Source organism: Mustela putorius, unplaced genomic scaffold, assembly GCF_011764305.1.
Source record: "Mustela putorius furo isolate JIRA1106 unplaced genomic scaffold, ASM1176430v1.1 tig00000813_pilon_pilon_pilon, whole genome shotgun sequence".
Lineage (NCBI taxonomy): Eukaryota > Metazoa > Chordata > Mammalia > Carnivora > Mustelidae > Mustela > Mustela putorius.
The window spans coordinates 10162384-10182477 of NW_025421485.1; the positions used below are offsets into that span (position 1 = coordinate 10162384).

General features: G+C 41.7%; 1 protein-coding gene across 2 annotated transcripts in view; it reads right to left on the minus strand.

Moving 5' to 3' along the window:
• The window catches only part of DCDC2C (doublecortin domain containing 2C), an 88244-nt gene that overhangs the window by 61038 nt on the left and 7112 nt on the right, over positions 1-20094 (minus strand). For both annotated transcript variants that reach the window (XM_004745736.3, XM_004745737.3), the window contains exon 2: positions 8711-8762. In XM_004745736.3, coding sequence (XP_004745793.3) covers positions 8711-8762 — 52 coding nt within the window. The remainder of the gene's footprint in view (positions 1-8710; positions 8763-20094) is intronic.

Sequence of the window (20094 nt, forward strand, 5' to 3'; positions counted from 1 at the left end):
GCTCTATAGATAAGGTTCTACACACCTGCACACTGATGGCAAAATATCACAGCCAAGAATACCAAAAACTACCATGAATTGGCTGACCTAGTTTAAAAACAAAGCAACAGGAACTATCGTCTGCAAAATTCTATTAAAGTACAACTACCCTAAGAAACAGCTTTCTGCTTCATTGCATAAAATTATGGAAACAATGAGCTAATTGCTTTTTTATGTGTTAATGATTCATTAACCTGGATATCACCTGCCTAATTCAATAACCCCAGCAATTAAATACATGATTCTGGGTTTCTTCTCCCAGTACTGCACATGAGCCCCTAAGAAAGCACAGGTGGTTTCTGTGACTGTCTGATGGTGAGGACAGCAGGGATCATGTGTCCGCTCATCTGCGCTGAGAGCCTGCAGGGCTCCTGAACCAACAGTCCGAGCGAATTAAACCAAATCTACACTGAGTGCAGAAGAACACTCAAGGTCACGGCAGGTGTATGTCCCGGGCAGCAGCAGTGGTTGACTGGATGCCCCGTGGAGGCAGGCGCTGCGCTCAAACCTAACCCTCCAAACAACCAGGCAAACTACCCACGTGGTGAACAATCAGAGCTGCTAGTGTCTTCACCAAGAACCCCTGCTGCCAAGCGTCCTGGCCTGGATACGCCGTCAGAAAACACGTAGTTGTAGATGTGGCACACTGGGGGTTTGAACCTATGCCGCGTGGTGCGTGGAGCCTGAGGGGGGCCTCTGCGATTCTGGCTCTGGCCCAGTCCCCTTCCGCTTACAGGACCTGGAACAGCTTGTGCACCTGTGTCCCCGTGCATGAAACGTGGGTGAAGGCGGCAGATGTGGACGAAAACGCAGATGAAAGTGGCGCCTGTCTCCGAAGGTCTGTTCTCAGCGTGCCCAGCACGAGACGAGATGATGCACTGCGGGGCCCAGCAAAGGGAGGGTCCGAGCTCGACTGAGAGCAGCTGCTGCTGCTGCTGCTGCTGCCGGCGGCGGCCTCATGGCCTCCTGCGCCCCCCCTCTCTGCACCTCAGCGAGCTCCTCCAACTACCCTCAGTGAACATCTTCACAGCCTTTTCCATGCAAAACATCAAACCAAAAAGGGTAGCACCAAGGAGTCTAGCACCAAGAAAAGACTGAGTCACGTAGCCACATCAAGGTGGGAATCTCATCATGAGCGAACGGCGTTCATCAGGGTCTGGAACATGGGCCTGGGGCCGTGCACGCTAAATCAACAGAGAGGCCCTGCACCACCTGACGGTGGGGGCCGAGCCTAGAGCCTGAAGAGATGCTTTTGTAAAGAGACACACAATCGCCACTGATCACAGAAACCCTACGGAAAGTGCGGTGGGCTCCCCGCTTCCCATTCTGCTCAGTAAGGGAAAGGTCACGCTAGACCACCTCCAAAGTCACTTTGGCTTTCATTCTGTGATCCTGTGAGTCCAAAAACAGAACAAAACAAAACAAACAAACAGAAACGCACACAGCTTAACTCTTTCCCCCAAATGCCCAGGAATCTGCAGAGCTCAGCCCTTCTGGAGCAGTGATGTAGGACGGAAAGGCAGCGGGTGGAGAGTTACCCCCTTCACACCCTCCCGCCCGGTGCCATTGCCTGCAGAAATGTAGCAAACCAATGACTCCTTTTGTAAAAATGAAACTGCAACACATGAGACTAACCACTCGTCCCGGCCTGGCGTCCGCAGCCTGTGACCCCTGCAGAGCTCGAACGAGGGCACACAGATAAAGCACCCAAAAGGAAGAAAGAAAGAAGAGTGAGACTGTGGGGGTGGAGGACAGGGAGATACAGATAGAAGCAGAGAAAGAAGGGACCAAAACGGGTGAGCACAGGCCAGCACACTTACACTTCCCAAGGATGCCTGGGGTCAGAGGCGATTCACTCTGTGCGCACGTTTAAACTGTGCAGTTAAAAGAAATAATGAAGATACTGACACTTGGTGACCGATGGAGGGGAAGAGTTTCCCACATCAGCTTCAACGAGGAGGCTAGGAGAAGCAGGTCCACCCTGCGAAGCTGGCAGGAGGGCGAAGCAGGAGGGCCAAGGCTGCCTGCTGGATTCCAGCACGTGCCCAAGCTGGCCGCCCCCATCCGCCCCGGGCCGCAATGGAAATCTCCATCGTTGGGCCAAGATGGTGCGTCCACAGTGTCTCTGACAAAAATGCAAATGTATCACATGACAGAGAACCGAAGTTAGCTCCCTCCTCTGACGAAACAGCAGAAATCATCCCTGAAGGCCTGCGCCCTGGGAGGGAAGGGCCACGGGGGAGCGCAGGGAAAGGGTGTCCTAAGGAGAAAGGGACGAAAGCGAAGGGGCAGAAGAGTCACCCCACACAGGAGCGGCGCTCCCTCCCCAACAACACAGAAGAAAGTCCAAAGCAGAACCCATGAAACCGAAAACAGAGCAAAGAAATCAAGAAAACCAATAAAACCAAAAGTCGTTTCTTGGCGAAGATTGGTGAAAGTAACAAAACTACACAGTCCCATCGGGAAAACGAGAAAAGACACAGATGCCCAGGAACAGCAGGCATGAGGGAGGTCACACTGCTGGGTTCCACAGACGTTACTGGGTCAGAGAACTTTATAAACGACTTCCTGGGGAGCCTGGGTGGCTCATTCAGTTAAGCACCTGATTCTAGGTTTCGACTCAGGTCATGATCTCACAGTGCTGGGATCGAGCCCTGCGTCGGGCTCCCTGCTTAGCAGGGAGTATGTTTCCCTTCTTCCGCTCTCTGCCTCTCCCCCAGCTCCCATGAACTTACTTTCTCTAAAATAGGTAAATAAATCTTTTTTTAGTCTGTTAAACACCATGCAGTAGTACATCATTAGTTTTTGATGTAGTGTTTCACGATTCATTGTTTGCATATAACACCCAGTGCTCCATGCAGTACATGCCCTCCTTAATACCCACCACTAGGCTCACCCATTCCCCCAGGCCCCTCCCCTCTGTAACCCTCTTTGTTTCCCGGAGTCCACAGTCCCTCATGGTTCATCTCCCCTTCCGTTTCCCGCCCCTTCATTTTCCCTTCCGTCTCCTAATGTCCTCCGTGCTATTCCTTATGTTCCATAATTAAGTGGAACCACATGATAATTGAATTTCTCTGTTTGACTAAATAAATCTTTTTTTAGAAATTAAAAATAAATGATTTCTTGTGATAGTTTCAACAACTGAAATGAAATGGACAAATTAAAAGACACAAACTAGCAAAGTTCACTCAAGAAGAAACAGACAACCTGAGGAGCCCTATAGCTGGGAAGGTAGCTGGATGTGTAGTTAAAGACCTTCCCACAAAGACAACTCCAGGTCCAGGGGGTTCCCCTGGCAACTTCTACCAGACACTTAAGGAAGAAATGATACCAAAATTAGAGAAATAAATTAAAAGAATAAAAACCTGCATAACAGCATCCCTCCATGAACACAGATGCAAAAATTCCAGACAAAATTTTAGCAAATAAAATCTAAAAATTTATAAAAAGGACAATAATTTAAAATCAATGTAATCCCCAGGAGTGCAATTGCAGGGTCATAGAGAAGCTCTATTTTTAATTTCTTGAGGAATCTCCACACTGTTCTCCAAAGTGGCTGCAACAACTTGCATTCCACCAACAGTGGAAGAGGGTTCCCCTTTCTCCACATCCTCTCCAACACATGTTGTTTCCTGTCTTGTTAATTTTGGCCATTCTAACTGCTGTAAGGTGATATCTCAATGTGGTTTTAATTTGAATCTCCCTGAAGGCTAGTGATGATGAACATTTTTTCATGTGTCTGATAGCCATTTGTATGTCTTCATTGGAGAAGTGTCTGTCCTTATCTCCTGCCCATTTTTTGATATGGTATGATTGTCTGTTTTGTGTGTGTTGAGTTTGAGGAGTTCATTATAGATCCTATGACCCTGCCATTGCACTCCTGGGTATTTACCCCAAAGATACAGATGTAGTGAAAAGAAGGGCCATCTGTACCCCAATGTTCATAGCAGCAATGGCCACCATCGCCAAACTGTGGAAAGAACCAAGATGCCCTTCAACGGATGAATGGATAAGGAAGATGTGGTCCATATACACTATGGAGTATGATGCCTCCATCAGAAAGGACGAATACCCAACTTTTGTAGCAACATGGGTGGGACTGGGGGAGATGATGCTGAGTGAAATAAGTCAAGCAGAGAGAGTCAATTATCATATGGTTTCACTTATTTGAGGAGCATAACAAAAAGTATGGAGGACAAGGGGAGTTAGAGAGAAGGGGGTTGGGGTAAATTGGAAGGGGAGGTGAATAATGAGAGACTATGGGCTCTGAAAAACAATCCGAGGGGTTTGAAGGGGCGGGGGTGGGAGGTCGGGGAACCAGGTGGTGGGTATTATAGAGGGCACGGATTGCATGCAGCACTGGGTGTGGTGCAAAAATAATGATACTGTTATGCTCAAAATAAATAAATTTAAAAAAAATTTTTTTTAAAAGAAGAAGAAAAGAAAAAAAAAATCAATGTAATCCATAATATTAACAAACAAAAAGCAAAAATCCCCAAGATCATCCCAGCAGACACAGAAAAAGCCCTGCCAATTCTAATTTAGATCTGAATCCTACATCACGAGCAGAGCCTCTGCCCCCGTATAGGCCTGACCCAGCCCAGTGGGCAGAGGGCATGATGTTTATCTTGCCTGCCTTCAGCCTTCTCCTCCTCCCTGCTCTTCCAGGGCTGGGCTGGAGGGCAAGGGAAGGGCAGTGTCCAATGTGATTGGAGCTGCTGTGGGGATTCCTCAGCAGGTGTCCAACGTGGTTTTGGCAACTTTGAGAGGAGGGGGCTGGAGCAGGTTATTCCGAGAACCACCACAGGGCCTGCCTGCTGCACTGCTTCTAAATCAGGAGATGCATTTTTCCATCGGATGCCTTACCAAAATATTTCCATCCCTAGAATAAGATAAACAGCTAAAATAGTCCATAAAAGACTGGTCTTTTACTCATTGTTTTATTATACCCAGAATTATGGGGATGTGCCCCAAAAGCCATGAAGCAGGAAGGATATGGTGCATAAAGTAGTAGTAAGTAATCAGAGATGATGAAAGAGGGGTAAGACAGGTAGTGAGGTAAGCAGTGCAGGCAGCAAGAAAGAGAGCTGCCCACCAGCGTGACCCACGAATCTCGGCTCTGTGACTCTGGTGCTCTGTCCTCGTATGGGACAGCAGGACACAGATCTTGATTTCAGGCTGCACTTACAGTCCACTCATGAGAACAGATTTCCTGGATCAAATCTTCCCTTTCAGTCAAGACTCTTGGCTGTGCTCATTCAGGGTTGGCAATAGCACAGATACATGTCCCCAAACACACTATACTCCCACCCAGACAGGCACTTACACATCAAACAACAGTAACAATCCATTTTTAGGGACTTCCTCCGCAAAAGGAGAGGGCCCAAGGCAGGGGGCACCAAGCACGCTCAGCCACACCCTCTATGCTGCTCAATGCCAAGGGTAGTTATGGGTGTACAGAAGCAGTACAACTTCTCAGAAACCTCCTGATGTAAATATTAAAGAAGTTACAACTGTGCCTCTAATTCCACCTCTGTATGTACAGTCACGACTCTGAGCAAATATGTATATAAGGGATCCTTTACATCACTGTCAAAATATTGAAAAAGCAGAATTACCTAAAGATCTGCTGATAGGGTGGGTCAGATAATTAAGACAGGTTCACGTGACAGAATATCTCGCAGCCATTAAAAACATGTAGCAGAAGATCAGTCACTGTATGAGAAAGCAGTCACAACATACAGTAAATAAAAAGGAGATTGGGAAAGAGTGTGTACTGATGGACCCCATTTCTGCAAACACATAAGCACATCTGTACACATGTGTTGTACACGTGTGTGTTTCCATGTATACATGCTTGGGGCTAGAGCACAGAACAGCCCTTGGAAACAGACATGACAAAGTCAAAAAGCACCGACCTCGGGAGGTAAGACTATGGGTGATGCCCATTTCGTTCACTGAGCTTTTCTGCACAGCTTTCTGACATTCTTCTCAATAAGGACTCTCTTTACAATCAGATTTTGTAGATGAAAAAACATAAACTCTAAGAAAAATTACAAAACCATTTGCATGTCTTCATTGGAGAAATGTCTGTTCATATCTTCTGCCCTTTTTTTATATGATTGTCTGTTCTGTGTGTGTTGAGTTTGAGAAGTTCTTTATAGATCTTGGATATCAGCTCCTTGTCTGTATTGTCATTTGTGAATATCTTCTCCCATTCTGTGGGTTACCTCTTTGTTTTGTTAACTGTTTCTTTTGCTGTGCAGAAGATTTTGATCTTAGTGAAGTCCTAAAAGTTCACTTTCACTTTTGTTTCCTTTGCCTTTGGAGATATATCTTGAAATAAGTTGCTGTGGTCAACGTAGAAGAGTTGCTGCCTATGTTCTCCTTTAGGATTCTGATGGATTCCTACCTCATGTTGAGGTCTTTTATCCATTTCGAGTTTATCTTCATGTATGGTATGAGAGAATGGTCAAGTTTTATTTTTCTACACATAGCTGTCCAATTTTCCCAGCACCATTTATTGAAGAGACTGTCTTTTTTCCACAGTATATTTTTTCCTGCTTTGTCAAAGATTAGTTGACCATAAAGTTAAGGGTCCATATTTGGGCTCTCTACTCTGTTCCACTGGTGTACATGTCTGTTTTATGTCAAAAAATGGGCAGAAGACATGAACAGACACTTCTCCAATGAAGACATACAAATGGCTAACAAACATATGAAAAAATGTTCTTCATCATTAGCCTTCAGGGAGATTCAAATCAAAACTACATTGAGATACCACCTTACATCTGTTAGAATGGCCAAAATTAACAAAACAGTAAACAACATGTGCTGGGGAGAATGTAGAGAAAGGGAAACCCTCTTACACTGTTGGTGGGAATGCAAGTTGGTGCAGCCACTTTGAAAAACATTGCAGAGATTCCTTAAGAAATTAAAAATAGAGCTTCCCTATGACTCTGCAATTGTACTACTGGGTAATTATCCCAAAGATACAGATGTCGTGAAAAGAAGGGCCATCTGTACCCCAATGTTCATAGCAGCAATGGCCACAGTCGCCAAACAGTGGAAACAGCCAAGATGCCCTTCAACAGATGAATGGATAAGGAAGATGTGGTCCATATACACTATGGAGTATGATGCCTCCATCAGAAAGGATGAATACCCAACTTCTGTATCAACAATGGATGGGACTAGAAAAGATTATGCTGAGTGAAATAGGTCAAGCAGAGAGAGTCAATTATCATATGGTTTCGCTTATTTGTGAAACATAAGGAATAACACGGAGGACATGGGGAGATGGAGAGAAGGGAGTTGGGGGAAAGTGGAGGGGGAGGTGAACCATGAGAGACTGTGGACTCTGAGGAACTAACTGAGGGTTTTGGAGGGAAGGGGGTGGGAAATTGGGTGAGCCTGGTGGTGGATATTATGGAAGGCATGTATTGCATGGAGCACTGGGTGTGGTACATAAACAAGGAATCTGGAACATTGAAAAGAAATTTTAAAAGTAAATAAAAAATGTTTTCAATACCTGAAAAAAATAAAAAGAAAAATTACAAAACTTTCGGGGATGACTATACTCCCGTGACTGTGAGTGCATGCCAGTCCCCACTCTAGCATCCTGACTTCACATCTGGCACGTCACTCAACCTCTCTGGTCAAAGTCTCCTTGACTAGAAAATGAGGGGGTTTGACAATATAACCTGCAACTTTCCTGCTTGTCTTAAAAATATAATGACTAGTGATAATCATACCCTATCTTTTAAGTCACCCAAATAAAGCATGCACATGGACTGAAACTTGAGAGCAACTTTTCAGAATTGTTGCTCATCCCCACTCTCTGCCCTTCTGGAAAGAGGGAAGCAGGTGACCAGGTGTTAAGAATAATTACATGCCAGCTCATGACAGAGAAAATGAAAGAATACCAAAACTACCACTTAAAGGAGTAAATACTCTCAAACATCTCACCTTTGAAATACCCAACAGAATGACAAGTCTGTTTTAAAAAAAAAAATTAAAAATCATGTTACCACCTAAATATCTACAGGATATATTATTTAAAACCTAGAAGTTTCTGTTGCTTATTTTAAAAGGAGGATTTCTTTTATACTTATTAAATGGATTTTTTTCTTTCTTTTTTCTTTTTTTTTCTTTTTTTTTCTTTTTCTTTTTTTTTTTTCTTTTTTTTGCTAAGAGTCAGGTAATGTGAACATAGTGATGGAAGGCTCCACCCTCTAGACCTTTCAAATGTCTGTCAAGCACAAAAATGTTAAGAACTTGGGGCAAATCTTTAAATTTAGCATTATAATTAGCTTCAATGTTATATAACTTAAAATAGCTTTTCTTGACACCCATCTGTTCAAATCCTCAAAAACAAAAGACAAGTGAAATATTTCAACAAATAATTGCACAGTGTGTCTCAAAGATGACGATCTTCCTAGGCATGGTCTTAGAGTATTTTTACTGACTTCCATCGTGTTAGTTACTTAAGTGCTTTGACAAGTATGACAAGCTTGCACAGTAGATTCGGGCTTCAAGAGAAACACACTCTTATAGGCATTGCCTACAAACCGCTGATTTAGTAAAAGTGGTATCATTCAGTGCTGACATTCAAAGTTTTCCCAGGTCACCCAATTTATCTCAACTTTAGTAATTAGCAGTGAACACTTACTTCCTTCAACCTTCTCATCTTTGCAGGTTTTCTGGGCTCTATATGAATATAACTGCAAAAGAAGAAAGAAAAACCTAGTTAGAAGGTAAATATTGAGATGGAAGTTCAGAGTCTTTTCAGAGAGGACTCCTTTTTGGCATTCCCATAAGCAAATCCACAACAACTTCAACTAAAGTAAAGAGCAGCACATGGGACATGGACACTCAACAGCAAGGTCAATGGCAAAGTCATCTCAAGACAATGCCACACTGGCTGCCATTGGCAACACCCATGGGAAACTGCCTGAATGGCACTCTTTCCCTCCTATAACCTTATTAATCCAAAAGGACAGTATCGATCATCTACTCCAACCTCTTTATTTACCAGCTCACCAAAGAGCCCAGAAGTGAGCTCACCCAGAGTCCCAAAAACTGGCCAGAGTCCAAGCAGAGTCCCTCCCTATCTAGCTCCTCATCATCTGCACCATCCCCTCCTATCACACAGAATTACATCACCATCCCCATTCTGCCAAAAATGAACACTGGGAAATGTCACCAGAATATCACATATGTGAGCCTCACCAGTACAAATTTTGACAGTGGGGGACTTTCAGAGAGTCCTCCATATGCCTCAAAAATAGAACAGGTACTTTCTCATGATAATAAACACTTTAATTTTATATCCTTTAAGATTTCTTCCTGATTTAAAAAATCATATATCTGAGATTGTTGCTGTTGTTGACAGTTTTAGCAATATTCGGAGAAGGATTGACAAAGAGTTCGCAGCTGGAAGGAAAAAGAATTACAAAGTATTCAGTTGAGTCAAGAGTCACAAGCCAGCTGCTTACAGAGGCCAGGCAAATAATGACAATGCTTTCCAGGGCAGTCTTAGGGAACAGTGGGGACTGTGGCAAGCATGAACCTACTTTTTTTCCCCCTTTCTTCTTCCCCCAGTACCTGGTCTCTTGTGATTTGGTTAGCATATATTTTTCTGGGGTCTTTGCCACCCTTTTAGTATTTTGTTCTTTCATTCATCTATTCTTATCTGCATAAAATGACAAGGCAGAAAAACTCACCTCAAAAAAAAAAAAAGAAAGAAAGAAAAAGAGACAGTACCAATGGCTAGGGACCTAATCAATACAGATAATAGTAATATGTCAGAACTACAGTTCAGAATTATGATAACCAAGGTGCTAGCTAGGCTTGAAAAAAGCATGAGATTCACCTTCCTCCTGCAGAAGGAGAAGTGCAGGACCACCCTGTGGGAACCTGCTGGGTTTGGACAGTCTAAACAGGGCCATGCACCAGAGATAGAAACACTCAGTCACAGGCTAGGTGAGCACGGAGTGTGGTCGGAGACCAGGAAGATAGGAGGGATCAACTCCTATTCTCTGAGGGTGCACTGAGGAGTGGGTGCTTGAGCTTGGAGGATATCTAATATCCTTGGAGGATATTAGAGAAACCCTTTCTGGAAAAATAAAATCCCTTTCTGGAGAAATAAAAGAACTAAAATCTAACAAAACTGAAATTTTAAAAAAGCTATTACTGAGGTACAATAAAAAATGGAGGCTCTTACTGCTAGGATAAATGAGGAAGAAGAGAGAATTAGTGATATAGAAGGCCAAATGACTGAGAACAAAGCAGTTGAGCAAAAGAGAAGCAAACAACTACTGGACCACAAGGGGAATATTCAGAGATAAGTAATATCATATATGAAAAAATATTAGAATAATTGGGATCCCAGAAGAAGAAGAAAGAGAGAGGGAGAAGAAGGTATATGGAAACAAATTATAATAGAGAATTTCCCTAATATGGCAAAGGGAACAAACATCAATATCCAGGAGGCACAGAGAACCTCACTCAAAATCAATAATAGGTCCACATCCTGTAATCTAGTTGTAAAACTTACAAGTCCTAGTGACAAAGAGAAAATCCTGAAGGCATCTTGGGACAAGAATTCTGTAACATACAATGGTAGAAATATTAGACTGGCAGCAGACCTATCCACAGAGACCTGGCAGGCCAGAAAGGACAGGCATAATATATAATATGCAGAGAACTAAATTTTTTTTAAAAATGTAACCAAAAATGCTATACCCAACTAGGCTGTCATTGAAAATAGAAGGAGAGATAAAAAGCTTCCAGGACAAACAAAAACTGAAAGAATTTGCAAACACCAAACCATCCCTACAGGAAATATTGAAAGAGGTCCTCTAAGTAAAGAGAGAGCCTAAAAGGAACAAACCAGAAAGGAAATGAGACAATATACAGTAATAGTGACCTTCCAGGCAATACAATGGCACCGAATTCATATCTTTCAATAGTTACCCTAAATGTAAATGGGCTAAAAGCCCCAATCAAAAGACAAAGGGTATCAAAGTGGATTAAAAAAAGAAAACCCATCAACATGCTGTCTACAAGAAACTCATTTTAGACCCAAAGACACCTCCAAATTTAAAGTGAGGGGGTAGAAAACAATTTACCATGTTATGGACATCAAAAGAAGGCTGGGATGGCAATCCATACATCAGACAAATTATATTTTAAGCCAAAGACTGAGAAGAGATGAGGAAGGACACCATATCATACTTAAAGGGTCTGTCCAACAAGAAGACCTAAAATTTTAAATACCAATGCCCCTAACATGGGAGCAGCCAATTCTATAAGCCAACTAATAACAAAATCAAAGAAGCACATTAATAATAATACAATAATAGTAGGGTACTTTAACACCGCCCCCCCCTCACTGAAATGGAGAGATCATCTAAGCAAAAGGTCAACAAGGAAATAAAGGCTTAAATGACACTCTGGACCAGATGGACATCACAGATATCTTCAGAACATTCCATCCCAAAACAACAGAATACACATTCTTCTCTAGTGCACATGGAACATTCTCCGGAATGGATCACATCCTGGGTCACAAATCAGGTCTCAACTGGTACCAAAAGACTGGGATCATTCCCTGCATATTTTCAGACCACAATGCTCTGAAGCTAGAACACAATCACAAGAGGAAAGTTGGAAAGAACTCAAATTACCTGGAGGCTAAACAGCATCCTACTAAAGAATGAATGGGTCAACCAGGAAATTTAAAAGAATTTTTAAAAATCATGTAACAGGGGCACCTAGGTGGCTCAGTAGGTTAAAGCCTCTGCCTTCAGCTCAGGTCGTGGTCCAGGGTCCTGGGATTGAGCCCTGCATCAGGCTGTCTGCTCAGTAGGCAGCCTGCTTCTCTTCCTCTCTCTCTCTGCCTGCCTCTCTGCCTACTTGTCATCTCTGTCAAATAAATAAATTTTTTTTAATCATGGAAACAAGTGAAAATGAAAACACAACTGTTTGAAATCTTTGGGACACAGCAAAGCTGGCCCTGAAAGGAAAATACATAGTGATACAAGTCTTTCTCAAAAAACAAGAAAGGTCTCAAATACAGAACCAAACCTACACCTAAAGGAGCTGGAGAAAGAACAGCAAAGAAAGCCTAAACCCAGCAGGAGATGAGAAATTATAAAGATAAGAGCAGAAATCCATGAAATACAAACCAAAAGGACAGTACAACAGATCAACAAAACTAGGAACTGGTTTTTTGAAAGAATTAATAAGATTGATAAACCCCTGGCCAGACTTCTCAAAAAGAAGAGAATGGACCCAAATTAATAAAATCATGAATGAAAGGGGAGAGATCACAACCAACCCCAAAGAAATACAAGCCATTGTAAGAACACATTATGAGCAACTATACATCATACAATTTGACAATCTGGAGGAAATGGATTCATTCCTAGAGACGTATAAACTACCAAAACTGAACCAGAAAGAAATAGAAAACCTGAACAGACCCATAACCAGTAAGGAGATTAAGGGAGTTATCAAAAGTTTCCCAACAAACAAGAGCTCAGGGCCAGACAACTTCCCAGGGGAGTTCTACTAAACATTTAAAGAAGAATTAATACCTATTCTCCTGAAACTGTTCCAAAAAATAGAAGTGGAAGGAAAACTTCCAAATTCATTTTATATGGCCAGCATTACCTTGATCCCAAAACCAAAGACCCCATTAAAAAGAATAATTACAGACCAATATCCCTGATGAGCATGCATGCAAAAATTCTCACCAAAATTCTAGCCAGTAGGATCCAACAGTACATTAAAAGAGTTATTTACCATGACCAAGTGGGATTTACTCCTCGGTTGCAAGTTTGGTTCAATATCTGCAAATCAATCAATGTGATACAATACATTAATAAAACAAAGAACCAGAACCATAGGATACTCTCAACAGATATTGAAAAAGCATTTGACAAAATGCAATATCCTTTCTTGATCAAAAATTCTTCACAGTATAGGGATAGAGAGTAAATGCCTCAATATCATCAAAGCCATGTATGAAAAATCCACAACAAATATCATTCTCAATGGGGAAAAACTGAGAGCTTTTTCCCCTAAGGTCAGGAACACAGCAGGACTCTCCCTATCACCACTGCTATTCAACATAGTACTAGAATTCCTACCCTCAGCAATCAGACAACAAAAAGAAATAAAAGACATCCGAATTGGCAAAGAAGAATTCGAATTCTTACTCTTTGCAGATGATACGATAGTTTAAGTGGAAAACCCAAAAGACTTCATTCCAAAACTGCTAGAACTCATACAAGAGTTCAGTAAAATGTCAGGATAAAATCAATGCACAGAAATCAGTTGCATTTCTATACACCAACAGCAAGACAGAAGAAAGAGAAATTAAGCAGTCCATCCCATTTACAGTTGCACCAAAAACCATAAGATACCTAGGAATAAACCTGACCAAAAAGGCAAAGAATCTATACTCAGAAACTATAAAGTACTCATGAAAGAAATTGAGGAAGACAAAAAGAAATGGAAAATATTCCATGCTCATGTGTTGGAAGAACAAATATTGTGAAAATGTCTATGCTACCTAAAGCAATCTACACATTTAATGCAATCTGTATCAAAATACCATCAACTTTTTTGAAATAAATGGAACAAATAATCCTAAAATCTGTATGGAACCAGAAAGACCCCAAGTAGCAGGAGGAATGTTTAAACAGAAAACCAAAGTTGGTGGGATCACAATTCCGGACTTCAAGCTCTATGACAAAGCTGTAATTATCAAAACAGTATGGTCTTGGGAATTAATGGTTTGGGGAAATTTGGACAGCCACATCCAGAAGAATGAAACTGGACCATTTCCTTACACCACAGATAAAAATAGACTCAAAATGCACCATTTATTGAAGAGATTTTCTTTTTTCCTACTGTATATTTTTTCCTGCTTTGTCAAAGATTATTTGACCATAGAGTTGAGGGTCCATATCTGGGCTCTCTACTCTGTTCTACTGGCCTATGTGTCTGTTTTATGCCAGTACCATGTTGTCTTGGTGATCACAGCTTTGTAGTAAAGCTTGAAATCAGGCAACGTGATGCCCCAAGTTTTGTTTTTTGGTTTTTGGTTTGTTGTTTTTTTTTTTAATTTTTTATTTTTTATAAACATATATTTTTATCCCCAGGGGTACAGGTCTGTGAATCACCAGGTTTACACACTTCACAGCACTCACCAAAGCACATACCCTCCCCAATGTCCATAATCCCACCCCCTTCTCCCAAACCCCCTCCCCCCAGCAACCCTCAGTTTGTTTTGTGGGATTAAGAGTCATTTATGGTTCAAGAAGATGTGGGTTTTTTTTTTTTATTAACATTTCCTTAGCAATTCGGGGTCTCTTCTGATTCCATACAAATTTTAGGATTGTTTTCTCCAGCTCTTTGAAAAATGCTGGTGGAATTTTGAATGGAATGGCATTGAAAGTATAGATTGCTCTAGGCAGTATAGACATTTTAATGTTTATTCTTCCCATCCAAGAGCATGGAATGGTCTTCCATCTTTTTGTGTCTTCTTCAATTTCTTTCATGAGTGTTCTGTAGTTCCTTACCTCTTAGGTTAGGTTTATTCCCAGGTATCTTATGGTTCTTGGTGCTATAGTAAATGGAATCGATTCTCTAATCTCCCTTTCTGTATTTTCATTGTTAGTGTATAAGAAAGCCACTGATTTCTGTACATTGACTTTGTACCCTGCCACATTACTGAATTGCTGAATGAGTTCTAGTAGTTTGGAGGTGGAGTCTTTTGGGTTTTCCAAATAAAGTATCATGTCATCTGCAAAGAGAGAGAGTTTGGCTTCTTCATTGCCAATTTGATTACCTTTTATTTCTCTTTGTTGTCTGATTGCTGTTGCTATGACTTCTTTCTTTTAAGATTTTATTTATTTATTTGACAGATAGACCACAAGTAGGCAGAGAGGCAGGTGGGGCGGGGGGAAGCAGGCTCCCTTCTGAGCAGAGAGCCCAATGCAGGGCTCGATCCCAGGAGCCTGAGATCATGACCTGAGCCAAAGGCAGAGGCTCAACCCACTGAGTCACCCAGGCACCCCTGTTACTAGGACTTCTAATACTATGTTGAACAAGAGTGGTGAGAGTGGACATCTTTGTCATGTCCCTGGTCTCAAAGGGAAGACTGTCAGCTTTTTCACATTGAGGATGATATTCGCTGTGGGTTTTTCATAAATAGACTTTATGAAGTTGAGGAATGTTCCCTCTATCCCTGTACTTTGAAGCATTTTAATCCGGAACGGATGCTGGATTTTGTCAAGTGCTATTTCTGCATCAATTGAGAAGACCATGTGGTTCTTCTCTCTTCTCTTATTGATTTGTTCTATCACATTGATTGATTTGTGAATGTTGAACCATCCTTGCAACCCAGGGATAAATCCCACCTAGTCATGGTGAATAATCTTTTTAATGTACTGTTGGATCCTATTAGCTAGGATCTTGTTGAGAATCTTAGCATCCATATTCATCAGGGATATTGGTCTGAAAGTCTCCTTTCTGGAAGGGTCTTTGCCTGGTTTGGGGATCGGGTTAATGCTGGCTTCATAAATAGAGTCTGGAAGTTTTCCTTCTGCTTCAGTTTTTTGAAGCAGCTTCAGGAGAATAGGTATATTTCTTCTTTGAAAGTTTGGTAGAATTCTCCAGGGAATCTGTCAGGTCCTGGGCTCTTGTTTTTTGGGAGGTTTTTGATCACTGCTTCAATCTCATTACTAGATATTGGTCTATTCAGGTTGTCAATTTCTTCCTGGTTCAGTTTTGGAAGTTTATAGTTTTCCAGGAATGCGTCCATTTCATTTAGGTTGCTTACCTTATTGGCATATAACTGTTGATAATTTCTGATGATTGTTTCTGCTTCTTTGGTGTTAGTTGTGATCTCTCCCTTTTCATTCATAATTTTATTAATTTGGGTCTTCTCTCCTTTCTTTTGGATTAGTTTGGCCAATGGTTTATCAATCTTATTGAGTCTTTCAAAAAACCAGCTTTTAGTTTCATTGATGCACTCTACTGTATCTCTAGTTTCTATCTCATTGATCTCTGCTCTGATTTTTATTATTTCCCTTCTTTTGTGTGGAGTTGGCTTAATTTGTTGACAGCTATGTGTGGAAGAATGAAACTCGACCATTCTTTTACACCATACACAAAGATAAACTCGAAATGGATAAAAAACCTCAAAGTGAGGCAAGAATCCATCAGAATCCTAAAGGAGAACATAGGCAGTAACCTCTTTGACATTGGCCACAACAACTTATCAAGATATGTCTCCAAAGGCAAAGGAAACAAAAGTGAAAATTAATTTTTGGGACTTTATCAAGATCAAAAGCTTCTGCACAGCAAAGGAAACAGTCAACAAACAAAGAGGCAACCCATGGAATGGGAGAAGATATTCACAAATGACAATACAAAAGGCTGAAATCCAGGATCTATAAAGAACTCCTCAAACTCAACACACACAAAACAGATAATCACATCAAAAAATGAGCAGAAGACATGAACAGACAGTTCTCCAATGAAGACATCCAAATGGCTAACAGACACATGAAAAAATGTTCATCATCATTAGCCATCAGTGATATTCAAATCAAAACCACATTGAGATACCACCTTAAACCTGTTAGAATGGCCAAAATTAACAAGACAGTAAACAACATGTGTTAGAGAGGATGTGGAGAAAGGGGAACCCTCTTACACTGTTGGTGGGAATGCAAGCTGGTGCAGCCACTTTGGAAAACAGTGAAGAGATTCCTTAAGAAATTAAAAAATAGAGCTGCCCTAGGACCCTGCAATTGCACTACTGGGTATTTACCTCAAAGATACAGATGTAGTGAAAAGAAGGGCCATCTCTACTCCAATGTTCATAGCAGCAATGGCCACAATCGCCAAACTGTGGAAAGAACCAAGATGCCCTTCGACGGATGAATGGATAAGGAAGATGTGGTCCATATATACTATGAAGTATTATGCATCCATCAGAAAGGATGAATACCCAAATTTTGTATCAACATGGATGGGGGACATGGGTAGATAGAGAGGAGAAGGGAGTTGGGGGAAATTGGAAGGGGAGGTGAACCATGAGAGACTATGGACTCTGAAAAGCAATCTGAGGGGTTTGAAGCGGCAGGGTGGTGGGAGGTTGGGGTACCAGGTGGTGGGTATTATAGAAGACATGGATTGCATGGAGCACTGGGTGTGGTGAAAAAATAATGAATACTGTTATGCTGAAAATAAATAAAAAATAAATTTTAAAAAAACACGGATGGGACTGGAGAAGATTATGCTGAGTGAAAGAAGTCAAGCAGAGAGAGTCAATTATCATATGGTTTCGCTTATTTGTGGAGCATAAGGAATAACATGGAGGACATGGGGAGATGGAGAGGAAAGGTGAGTTGGGGGAAATTGGAAGGGGAGATGAAGCATGACAGACTATGGACTCTGAAAAACAATCTGAGGGTTTTGGAGTGGTGGGGGTGGGAGGTTGGGTGAGCCTGATGGTGGGTATTATGGAGGGCACGTATTGCATGGAGTACTGCATGTGGTGCATAAACAATGAATTTTGGAACACTGAAAAAAATTTAAAAGTTAATAAAAACTTTTTTTAATTTTTTATTTCTTTTCAGCATAATAGTATTCTTTGTTTTTGCACCACACCCAGTGCTCCATGCAATCCGTGCCCTCTCTAATACCCACAACCTGGTTCCCCCAACCTCCCACCCCTCGCCCCTTCAAACCCCTCAGATTGTTTTTCAGAGTCCATAGTCTCTCATGGTTCACCTCCCCTTCCAATTTCCCTCAACTCCCTTCTCCTCTCCATCTCCCCTTGTCCTCCATGCTATTTGTTATGCTCCACAAATAAGTGAAACCATATGATAATTGACTCTTTCTGCTTGACTTATTTCACTCAGTATAATAAAAACATTTTTTTAAAAATAGACTCAAGGGGCACCTGGGTGGCTCAGTGGCTTAAAGCCTCTGCCTTCGGCTCAGGTCATGATCTCAGGGTACTAGGATAGAGCCCTCATCGGGCTCTCTGCTCAGCAGGGAGCATGCTTCCCTTCCCCTCTCTCTGCCTGCCTCTCTGCCTGCTTGTGATCTGTCTCTGTTAAGTAAATAAAATATTTAAAAAATAGACTCAAAATGGATGAAAGAGTTCAATGTGAGACAGAAATCCATCAAAATCCTTGAAGAGTACACAAGCAGCAACCTCTTTGACCTCACCCACAGCAACTTCTTCCTAGAAACATCGCCAAAGGCAAGGGAAACAAGGTCAATAATGAATATTTAGACTTTATCAAGATAGAAAACTTTGGCACAGCAGAGGAAACACTCAACAAAACCAAAAGACAACTGACAGAATGGGAAAAGATATTTGCAAATGACATATCAGATAAAGGGCTAGTATCCAAAATCTATAAAGAACTTATCAGACTCAACACCCAACAAACAAATAATTCAATCAAGAAACAGGCAGAAGACACAAAAAGATATTTCTGCAAGGAAGACTTCCAAATGGCCAACAGACTCATGAAAAAGTGTTCTGTGTCACTCAGCATCGGGGAAATACAAATCAAAACCACAATGAGATACCACCTCACACCAGTCAGATTGGCTAAAATTAACAAGTCGGGAAACAACAGATGTTGGCAAGGATGTGGAAAAAGGGGAATCCTCCTACACTGTTGGTGGGAATGCAAGCTGGTGCCGCCACTCTGGAAAACAGTATGGAGGTTCCACAAAAAGTTGAAGATAGAGCTATCCTATAAGTCAGCAATTGCACTACTGGGTATTTACCCTAAAGATACAAATGTAGTGATACAAAGGGGCATGTGTGTACACCCAAATGTTTAGAGCAGCAATGTCCACAATAACCAAACTATGGAAAGAACCTAGATGTCCATCAACAGATGAATGGATAAGAAGATGTGGTATAAAATGGTTAACAGACACATAAAAAAATGTTCACCATCATTAGCCATCAGGAGAATCAAATCAAAACCACATCGAGATACCACCTTACACCAGTTAGAATGGCCAAAATTAACAAGACAGTAAACAACAAGTGTTGGAGAGGATGTGGAGAAAGGGGAACCCTCTGACCCTGCAATAGTACTCCTGGGCATTTACCCCAAAGATACAGATGTCGTGAAAAGAAGGGCCATCTCTACCCCAATGTTCATAGCAGCCATGGCCACAGTCGCAAAACTGTGGAAAGAACCAAGATGCCCTTCGATGGACAAATGGATAAGGAAGATGTGGTCCATATACACTATGGAGTATGATGCCTCCATCAGAAAGGATGAATTCCCAACTTTTGTAGCAACATGGACGGGACTAGAAGAGATGAGGCTGAGTGAAAGAAGTCAAGCAGAGAGAGTCAATTACCATACGGTGTTGTTTATTTGCAGAGCATAAGGAATAACACAGAGGACATGGGGAGGTGGAGAGGAGAAGTGAGTTGTGGGAAATTGAAAGGGGAGATGAACCATGAGAGACTGTGGACTCTGAGAAACAAACTAAGGGATTTGGAGGAGAGGGAGTGGGAGGTTGGGGGAACCAGGTGGTGGGTATTATGGAGGGCACGGATTGCATGAAGCACTGGGAGTGGTTCATAAACAATGAATATTGGAACTCTGAAAAGAAATTTAAAATATAAAATTTTTTTAAAAAACTAAAAAAAAAGAAGAGTGGTATATATTTACACACAATGGAATACCACGCAGCCATCAAAAGAAACGAAATCTTGCCATTTGCAACAATGTGGAGGAACTAGAGGCTATTAGGCTGAGCGGAACAAGTCAATCAGAGGAAAACAATTACATTTGATCTCCTGGATATGAGGAAGTTGAGAGGCTGTGTGGGGTCCATGTGGGGTAGGGAAGGAAAAAATGGGATCAGGAGGGAGACAAACCGGAAGAGACTCTTAATCTCACAGAACAAACTGAGGTTTGCTGGAGGTGGGGGGAATAGAGATAGGGTGGCTGGGAATGGACATTGGAGAGGGTCTGTGCTATG